The 10,014-nt window shown below is 35.9% G+C and overlaps 2 protein-coding genes across 4 annotated transcripts; one reads left to right on the top strand and one right to left on the bottom strand.

Moving 5' to 3' along the window:
- Nucleotides 1-763: 763 nt before the first annotated feature.
- On the bottom strand, nt 764-2,122 carry LOC108979333. Its single transcript, XM_018949990.1, has one exon. It carries the CDS (start codon nt 2,120-2,122, stop codon nt 764-766), a length of 1,359 nt encoding a protein of 452 aa, XP_018805535.1.
- A 2,302-nt stretch (nt 2,123-4,424) lies between these two features.
- Nucleotides 4,425-8,243, top strand: LOC108979337 (O-fucosyltransferase 23). 3 transcript variants are annotated; one of them, XR_004801137.1, is made up of 5 exons: nt 4,425-5,186; nt 5,280-5,372; nt 5,468-6,844; nt 7,428-7,498; nt 7,655-8,243. XR_004801137.1 is itself a non-coding variant. In XM_018949996.2 (4 exons), the coding sequence occupies exon 3, from the start codon at nt 5,493-5,495 to the stop codon at nt 6,834-6,836; it is 1,344 nt and encodes a 447-aa protein (XP_018805541.1). In that variant the 5' UTR covers nt 4,425-5,186; nt 5,280-5,372; nt 5,468-5,492; the 3' UTR covers nt 6,837-6,844; nt 7,428-8,243. The 3 variants fall into 3 exon arrangements, 2 of the variants coding, with proteins under 2 accessions (XP_018805541.1, XP_035544304.1); XM_018949996.2 differs by having other exon boundaries at nt 7,428-8,243; XM_035688411.1 differs by lacking the exons at nt 7,428-7,498; nt 7,655-8,243 and having other exon boundaries at nt 5,468-7,150.
- The last annotated feature ends 1,771 nt before the right edge of the window (nt 8,244-10,014 follow it).

The following is a 10,014-nucleotide window of genomic DNA, read 5'->3' as shown; positions in this document are numbered from 1 at the left end:
TTTTCCTTATCCCAGCAGATTTCATATCGAAAAAGTCTTCTATTTCTGTCATTATTAGCACTTTCTTTGGAGCAAGACAACAGAATTGGTAGATGATCAGAACACCATGCTATTACAGTCTCCACCACAACCTTGTTGAAGTCCTTTCTCCATACTTGGTTAGCAACAGCACGATCTAGCCTTTCTTTTACAAAAGATCCATCAGCATGACCATTACTCCAAGTGAATTTATTGCCCCTCCACCCAAGATCACTCAATCCTCCACTAGACAGAGCATTTCTAAACTCCTCCATCTGACTTTCTCTCCTCTCATTTCCCCCCCATTTTTCACTTTGAGACACTAGCTCATTAAAATCCCCAAGGACACACCATCCCACTCTAGGAGGAGGCTTTAACATTTGTAGAAGTTCCCACGATCCCTTTCTTTTAGAAGCTTCTGGATGCCCATAGAAACCTGTCAAGAGCCATTTATGATGTTCTCCTCTGGGCTTCACCCAAAGGTTGATGTGCCATTGAGAAAAATTCCACAACTCAACCCCCTCCACATCCTTCCAAAGCATTAGCAAGCCACCACTCAAACCTCTCGGTTCAACCACCATACACCCCTCAAACCCCAACTTCTTTTGTATCATTTCAACTTTCTTCGAACTCAACTTTGTTTCCATAATGAAAACAAAATCTGGCAGCTTCTCCTTTACAATCATGCAAAGGACTTGAACTGTCCGAGGGTTGCCAAGCCCTCGGCAGTTCCAGCTCAGGGCCTTCATAATTCCTGGCAGGGCTGCCCAGCAGCTCCTGCCAATAACATTGGAGAGTTAATCTCCTTTAAAGCTTGCCTCTGTTTTTTAAAACCCCCACCTTCTCCTTCCATCTCTATCCCTCTTTTTCCCCTGACTGGATACCTCTCATAATTCTCTATTTTTCCAAACTCTCTAGCTCTCCTTTTCCAAGACTTTTTTCCTTTCAACTTTTTTCTCTCTTCACTTACTATTTCACCACATACCATTTCTGGTACCCCCAAAGGCATCTTAGGTGTTTTTTTCACTAAGATCCCCTTCCCCATATTTTCTGGTATTTCATCCTTCCCCTTCCTAGGCCAATCATTCCCCACTCTCTCTTCTTCATTTTGTACCTCAACCATTGCTTGTTCCTTCATACATCTCTCCCTAAACCCACCTTCCCCCACATTCCTCACCCCCACCACACTTGACTCTGACTCCTCAGCATCAAGTCCCTTAGAATTTTTTCCTTCAGTATCTGCATGACTTTCACTTGCCTCACCCTTTTTTGAATCACCAAAATAATCTGCTCCCGTACCAGATCTCTCCTCCCATCCTCCCTTCTGATATCTTCTTTTTTGTCCCCCATCAGCCCTCAACCAAGATCCAAATTGATCCTGCTCTGTCTTCCCAACACCATCCTCCTCATCCTTCTTCCTCAAGCATCCCTTCTCCCCGTGAATCAACCACCCACACTTAAAACAAAGTCTAGGCAGTTTCTCATATTTAATATCAACCCAAACCTTATGGCCATTCACCATAAGCCATCTACCTCTGACAACAGCTCTTTTCAAAGGAATCTCCACCCGTACTCTTAAGAACTCCCCCCATCCAATGCCATCATTAGGAACATCAACTTTCATCAATCTACCTAACGATTTACCAATTACATTCCCCTTCTCCTTAGTCATGCAAATCATTGGTAGATTATGGATCTGGATCCAGAAAAGTTCACTCTCAAACTTCCACTCATTTGGTTGAGTAAAAGCTTCAAACGCCTTAAGTACAAACAGATGGTTGTCAAACAGCCATGGTCTACCATCTAACACCCTCAGCTTATCAGCTACTGAAGAGAATGAAATAACAAATTTATTGTCACCTACCTCCCGAAATTCCGCTGGCTTGCTAATACGCCAGATCTTCCTCATCGTTGCTGACAATGTTTCTCTTCCAATCGTCCTATCCAAAAAAATTTTTCCAACAATACTCCGTTCCCCATACTCCCATGCCTCCTCTTCATTGTCCTCTCCAACGTCAACAACTCGCCTCTCCTCATCCGAGAGTTTCAGCTTCTCCCACTGATCTTCCAGACTCTTCATTCCAATCCCATCAGGTTCCTCCATGGAAACCAGACTCGCAACTTCCTCACAGTTAGTTATAACTGTTTTTTCACCACCTCAGCTTTCTAGAGAGAAAACAGAGAGGAGACTCGAGCTATCTTCTATTGAGAGTGTTTAATTTAAAGATATACAAAATCAATCAATGTAATTCGGAATTAGAACTTGCCATAAATCTATTTTTCTAAAAACTTAAAAAGATCGACACAACAAATGAATTATATATTATTTAATATTGGGATCTAGACCTTCATGAAAAATGTTACGTGTCCATTACTTTCAAATTATAAAAAGATGTTTGTGATTTTAAAAAAATATATATATTGTGAGAAGTTAGAACCCTCTTATAAGAAGATTGGATGATTGATCAACAAAGTAGCCTCGAAAGAGAATATCAATATTTCTTAATAAAGATTATTATATATTTAATTTACATCAATATTTTTTATTCATTAATATTGATTGTATTATTGTCCCTTCCAAAAAAATATATTATATACTCGTATAAACAATGATATAATATAGATAACTTATATGTTTATACAATTAAATAAATCATATTTGTAGTCATAAAATATGCAAACTTTACATATTCTTTTAAAAAATTTGAATAAATTTAAAATTCAAACAAAAAATAATAATTTTTTTAATAATGAATCACAATTTTTTCAAAATCAATATACGAAACTTGCAACGTTACATCGATAATCCTAACTTAGCAAAAAGCCAATTAAAAAAATTGATTGACATGTAAACTTGTAAAAATATTTTTATAAGGCTGATGTCTAGACAAAGTAATTATTGTTTTATAATAAAATCGGAGTGGATCCCAATCCTGACGGCTCAAGTTAAAAAACAAAAGCAAATACAAGTGGAGCCCATCCCAATTTGGACTTGGGAGTGCTGGCCCGTTCAAGCCCGGGGTACGCGCAGCCCAAACAATGTTAACTTCTACGCAAGAGCCTAACATAACAAGTAGATGCAAGCAACGGGCTAAGCGGATGGGAGCGGGCTGCTGCTTGCATCAGATTTGGCCCAAATCTAAAACACTAAGCATAAAAATTTCAGTGCCCGAATCTTTACCGATGCCAAATGACAACAGATGCCACGACGTTAACAAGGCATGTTTCTCTTGACAAAAGTGCTAATAAAAAATTATATATGTGACTGTTTGGACGGAGAGTTAATATCAATTCATCGCATCTTATTTTATTTAATTATTATAATTTTTTTAAATTTTTATATTAAATATAATAAAAAAATTTAATTTTTTTAAATTTTAAAATAATAATAATATTAAAAAATAATATTCTAATAATATTTTATTATACTTTTAACTTTTATGTTAACTTATTTTATCTCAAGTCACTATTCAAATCGCACCATAATTTGAAATTTATTTTTGTAAAATATTTTTATGACTAAATTATCTCTCCTTTTTATAGCATGGATGGATCATAAGTGATATATATTTCTTCTATTTCTTATTTGGATACACTGAAAAAGGGTACAGAAATGTATACCGAATAGTATTTATGTTTTTCTTAAAATAAATATATGTATTTTTTTTTAAAATACACAAAAATATTTTAAAAAAAATAATCGGTACACTTTATCAGTGTACTAAATGTTTTCCTTTTTATTTATCATTTAATCACTAATTTTTATAAGTATGATGTATTCGATAAGTGATGCAGATATTTAAAAGCAGAAAACTCAAATAAAATGAAGAACATGCTTATCCTTATTTTATTACGATGACAACGCATATTCAAAATTCAAAAAACTATAGCCATAAGCTATACTACTTGCTAATTGATTATAAGTGACAGCTAATAATTTTTTTTAATTAAAGGCAAATGTATTATGCATATGCAATATAGGGGATTATCAACAACTTGCACGAGACTCGAGAGTAGGACAACGCGTGGATAAACATTATTTTGTGAACTTTTAGGTAAAAGAAAGCAGAAAAACATTATTGTAAAGTTTGGGTAGTGCCCTCTGCAATCTGCACAGCCAAACGAAGAACATGCCAGCCAAGTTCTACCTGCCCAAAAAGTCCAACAGTCAAATACTCTTTTTCCTTTATTTATAATTATTATTGGAACTTAATAATTTAATCATATACTAATAATCCAAACAAGTACAACTCACGGAACTGTTTCCCCTTTGTGTTTTTTGGGACCAAATTTCTGATATTCCTCTATGAACGATAGCTCAATCGTCCTCTTGCCGTCTATCTGATCGGACAGATAGGACCCATCAATCTCTTCTCTGTACGTTTCTGATCTCTGACACCTTTTTTGGATTTCTTTTTCATTTTCCAACAATCATCCCTCCATTCATCCACAGCAGATTCCAACCCTTTTTCGTTACATTCTGTTTCCCTTCCATCCTCCTTGTACTATCCTTTTTCTTTTTGCCGTGTACTATTTTCTTTTCCCCTTTTTTTTTTTTGTTTTTAATTTATGTAATTTATCATAAAGGGTTCTTGGTTGTCATTTCTTTACAAGTTTGTAATGATGATGATGATGGTCATGATGGGCTGCTCTTGTTACATTTGTTTTGCGTGAAATACGGCTTTTGTGGATTCCTTTTTCTGGTGTGCATTAATCGTCACCTTCGTTTCTTGCTTGTTCCTTTTGCTTTCTGGGTTCTTCTCAGAATTCAGAAATCTGGGTTCCTTTTATCAGAAGCCAATTTTGATTCAGACGAGATAGCTTTTTGGAATTACTTCTTTGTTGGGATTCACTGTAAGAGAATCAAATTACGAAAAGGTAGATTTACGCAGTTTTTGTCTCGTCACTGGAAATCTGAATCCCTCACTCTGTCTCTCTCTCTCTCTCTCTCTCCCCCACCCCCCCCGGCCGCGTGTCAACTTCTAGTGCTTCGGCATTGCACGAGTCCCTTTCGTCCGAAACAGATGTCTTTAATGGTTTTGGGATCCTTCCCCAAACTCAAGATAAGTATCACATGGCTATCTTTTGGCGCATTCGGCTTTGAATATGGCACCTGGGGTTTGATGCATGTAGCTTTTTTTCGCTAAATCTCTGGCCTTTCAATTGAGGTGCAAAATCCGTAAATTGTGGCTATTAAGTACTCAATCCTTTTTCAGTTAAATCTGATCATTTTTTTTTTACCCTTTCTTTGATTATTGCAGTTTTTTCTTGGAGTTTTCTTATGGTTTCCTCTGCAGAAATTATGGGTTGTAAACCTGTAATTTTTTCATGTCTGGACTGAGAATTGTTACTGGGTATGTGCAACTCTCTGGATTGATGTTGATTCCTCTAGAATTCATGTTTGTTTTATGGAAGTCGTGACTCGTACATGATTGGAATTATTTTGCAGTAGCGTTCTTCTGAGTGAACTTTAAATGGACTTACCGCCTAATCACAAACATTCCAAATTCTCTGGCCGGTATTTGAATTCCATGGCATGCAGATGCGTTGTTTTGGTTGTGATTGCTCTGGTTATTAGAGCTGTTCTGCTTCCTACATTCTCCGGCTTTGGTTGGATTGAGCAGCAGAACTTGATCTTCATCCAGAACCGCTCTCTGTTATTCACTTCTGAATTTGGAATTCGGAAAGATAAATTCTTGGAGGTTCCTCAGATTGTATGGGGTCTAAACAATCAAAAGATTGCATTTGCAAGAGCTTGTCTAACTGCAAGAATGCTGAACCGAACTCTTTTGATGCCTAGCTTAAGCGCTTCCCTGTTCTACAAAGAAATTGACCTCCTGCAACCCATTTCCTTCGATAAGGTGTTCCAATTCGAGAAGTTCAATTCACTCTGCAATGGATTTGTCCGATTGGGTCGTTACTCCGATCTTTCGAATCGTACAGGGATCTTTGAGCTTCGAAAGGGAAGCGGAAGGAAATGGACAATTGAGAGAGATTTAGATCAACTGAGACAGCATAGAAAAGACACTACTGATGGGCATGAGGTAATTCGAATAGTTGGGAAGAACCCATTTTTATGGCACGATCATTGGCCTATTAAGGACTATGCCCGGGTATTTGAGTGCTTAGTTTTGGTTGATGAGATAGCAAAGGAAGCGGATAAAGTTGTATCCAAGATTAGAGAGAAAGAAATGGAGGTAACAAGAAAAACTGAATCTGTGCAACATGGTATCAGTTCTGAGAGTTCTACGTTTCAGCGAGTGCCTTATGTAGCCGTCCACATGAGAATAGAGATAGACTGGATGATTCACTGTAAGAAATTAGAGCAGAGATTTAACACTAGCCAAATTTGTAGCAGCAAGGAGGAGATTATGGAAAGAGTGGGAAACATTATGGACCTAAAGACTCCAACTGTGGTTTACCTTGCTGTGGCTGACAGTCTTCTCGAAGATTCTTTTATATTGAATGGATGGAAAGAAGGCTTGCTTCCTTTGGAGAAAAAGAAACTGGGCGTTTATGGAATCTACAGGAAGTATCCATATCTCATTCAGTCGGCAATTGATTATGAAGTGTGCTTAAGGGCTGACGTCTTTGTGGGGAACAGCTTTTCTACTTTTTCGAGTCTTATTGTTCTCGAGAGAACACAGAAGATGATTAAAGAAGGCATCACGAGATCGTGTGGGATGGATGTAAGGTGGCCGTCTTATGCATATAATATATTAGGGGAATCGAAAGGCCCTCGTAGATGGATGACAAATATGTCTGATTCAAGCCTTCAAGCAATTAGCTATGGCTCTAATGACATCTCTTCTTGTTGACGCTAATGGTATGTGATTACTGCTGCAATGTTTCCGACTGTTGGAGAAATTGAGGCTTCTCTCCTTTCTGAAAAATTTAGATAGTCACAGTGGCAAATTGGTTGGTATAGTTACAAATTATGTGGATTCTCTGTCAAAAAAATCAGTTATAGATCATGTTCATGTTCAGATTTATACCCAATGAGGTCATTTTTGCCTTCCATGTAATTTCTGGCATTCCTTTTATTTTCTCAACTCGGTTGCATACATTTTTTATATTTTTTGGTAAATTTTCCTACAGCAGGAAGTATATCAATGATCCATTTATTATTCAAGTACCAGAGATCCTTTCAATTTCTGCATTCCTTTTGGATTCAGTAGACGGGCATATATAAGTTAACCTGTTTTCATCTGGATTATAATCCTCTTTTTGTTAGCAATACCGTGAGGGAAATGGAAAGAAACTTTGAAAGTAATTTCACTGGTTCTTGTTATATCTCTTGATGTTGATCTTCCCAGAACTCAAACGGAGAAAGTTCATTCTTTCTTTCTTCCCTCTTCCATCCCCTTCATTTCCATTATACAATCTTCATTTTCGTTTTTTGGGGTTAGTTTGATGTGCAGAAGCATTCTTTTGTGGCTGGACTATGTTCCAACATCACCCGAGAGATTTCACTCTCAAGGTACTCGCAAGCATCTCCGTTGTAAATTTTCATTTACAAAATGCTGTCTTTCCCTGTTCTTGTCTTTTGAAAGTCGAGATTTTACCATATATGCTACAAATTTCTCATGATCTTGTTGGTGATGCTTTGTACTGTCGCAAATGTAATGATTTGAAGTTAATTGGAGACAACTTGCGCCCTTGAAACAAAGAAAATCACATCATAAGAGGGGAAGGAAGTTGAGGAGTAGATGGCGGGCTGGTATCCACTCTCCAGAATGGTTACTTTGATATGACAATTTGATGCTTGTTGTGGATTTCCAAAGCTTGTCAAACAACAGGAGACTAGAAGTTTTCTGAGCTCCCTTTTTTTTTAGTTTTCTGTTTCCCTTTCCCCTTTATTCCTTTCTTTATTGCTTGAAGGTTGGTGCAGCAAGGAGAAAGGTTTGTCCAATCACCCAATTTGTGAGCTCCAGAGTATAATCAGGGAATTGTGGTCCCCTTCTACCGGGTAGTATGTGCTCTTTGTTTTATCTTGTTTTTCTGGTTGGAAGAGTGCTGTTAGCCCTGTTTCTGAGCATTTTGATTGTCCTAGATTCCTTGAGTGCAGTGATGGAAAACGCACTGCTGAGATCCTTTACTTTTTGTTACGTGGGAGACCTCAAATCGTGTGTCTCGTTATTGTCTTCAACTGCAAGTCAGCAACTCTGATCTGTCAGTACTAGCAACTGAAATAGACACCACTTCTATGGCCATAGTCATTTTTGTGGTTGGCATCGTCACTCTTACTCCATCTTAAAGTCAAGATTAGGATAAATTTACGGAGATTTTATCCTCAGCTAAAACATAATTTTTGTCATAACTTGGTTGTCAAGCCATAGGAACCAACCGGGCTAAGTTTTATTTTTTAAAATTCTAAAATAATAATAATATTAAAAAATAAAATTCTAACAATATTTTGTTCAATATTTATAAAAAATTATCTCATTTCTGAATCCAAACCGCCCTTCAGCTTTACTAGTTCATTTCATATATACATGAAATAGTTACTAAAAGCTACCAAGATGACCTCTTATAGAGCTCGTTAAAAGTACTTTGGCATTCGAGTCAGACTTCTCTATGATGTGAAAAATTTAATATCAAATTAGAATGAACGGTATTATTTTCACGTCGTCGAAGAATGACAAAACAATATTTCTGTTACTGAAGGCAACAATTGAATGTTTGATTCGGATTCTGCAAGGTTAATGAAGTACTTAACCTAATATATTTGCTGAAAATTTTGTTGGAAGCATATGGGAGATTTTAGGTAGGAATTGGATACCTTCGCAGTATATTACGTGTCAAGTTTTGGCTCCATATATCATAGACCTTGTGGAGTAATGGCTACTTCTCGTTCTTTACAAAAATTAGGTAAAAGGCTCGAGCGGTAGAGAATTTCTTGAAATTTACGGATTAAAAGATCTATAGGCCATTTTTTAAATCTCAAATTGAGGTCTTTGTAAATAAGTGAACTATATCTTGAAAAAGTATAAAAAGAATTTTTTTTTTTTTTTGTAGAATCTATTTTTTTTACAAAGAGCTTATGGTTTAAAACTTGTACGTAAGATTACCCATTTATAAATCGTTTGCGACCAAAAGAGAAGAAAATGGAAAAGTCTCGCTTCCCTATCCTACTTTTTTATGTTTATGCACAAACTGAAAGGAGCACCGAGTATGTGGTAATCATGGTCATGGTCTAAAACTAAAGGGCTACACTATCTCCAATTTTTATGATAACAGTGAGATAAATAATGAAATAATTTGAATTAAAATATTTTATTAAATTTTGAAAAATAAGAAAAAAAGTTAAATATAAATATTAAAAAATTAAAAAATTATTTTAATATTATTTTTATTTTAAAATTTGAAAATGTTTGTATTTTTTTTTTGTATTTTGTTTCAAATTTTGAAAAAATTGTATTGAATTTTGTGTTTAGATAGGATTAAGTAATGATTATATTAAAAAGTTGAATATTTGAAATTAAATAGTTTTTTTGTGTTTGATTGATATTTAGAAAAGAAATTATAAAAAGTTTTGAGAATGAAAAATGCTACGTCCACCGCTCGCAATGTCCCGCTATAAGTGGCATGCTACGTTGTATGTCTTTAAAAATTAAAAAAGTAAAGCCTCATTTGTCTATATAAATTAGAACGGCCATCGTCTTCGAGTCAAGCTACTTATACTTAAAGGGCTTTAAGTTACTTACTGCTGCTTTGCTGCATTTCTTTCCTTCATGTCCTTTCTGCTCAATCTTTTGTCATTTCTATAAGAACCACAGGCGCTGAGGTTTATTTATCTTGCAACTTATAATGCTCCTAATCGTCATCTCGCAAAGATTGAAAAAGAACTTTAAAATATTATTGCTCATATTTCTCGGTGAGTTGTGAAAGCAACGAGAATGAAAGAAGATATTTTATACAATGTTCCTGAAAAAAGTAAAAAGAAACAAGAATGGTCAAACATACTATATTAACCCGAAAGATCAGAATTTTACC

The sequence above is a fragment of the Juglans regia genome, chromosome 3 (assembly GCF_001411555.2).
Source record: "Juglans regia cultivar Chandler chromosome 3, Walnut 2.0, whole genome shotgun sequence".
In the NCBI taxonomy this organism is placed as follows: domain Eukaryota; kingdom Viridiplantae; phylum Streptophyta; class Magnoliopsida; order Fagales; family Juglandaceae; genus Juglans; species Juglans regia.
The sequence above is the reverse complement of the archived record's forward strand: the minus strand, read 5'-3'. Positions and strand labels throughout refer to the sequence as shown.

Coding starts and splice junctions, on each gene's coding strand:
- LOC108979337 (XM_018949996.2), top strand. CDS start 5,493: ATGGACTTACCGCCTAATCACAAACATTCCAAATTCTCTGGCCGGTAT.
- LOC108979333 (XM_018949990.1), bottom strand. CDS start 2,122: ATGGAGGAACCTGATGGGATTGGAATGAAGAGTCTGGAAGATCAGTGG.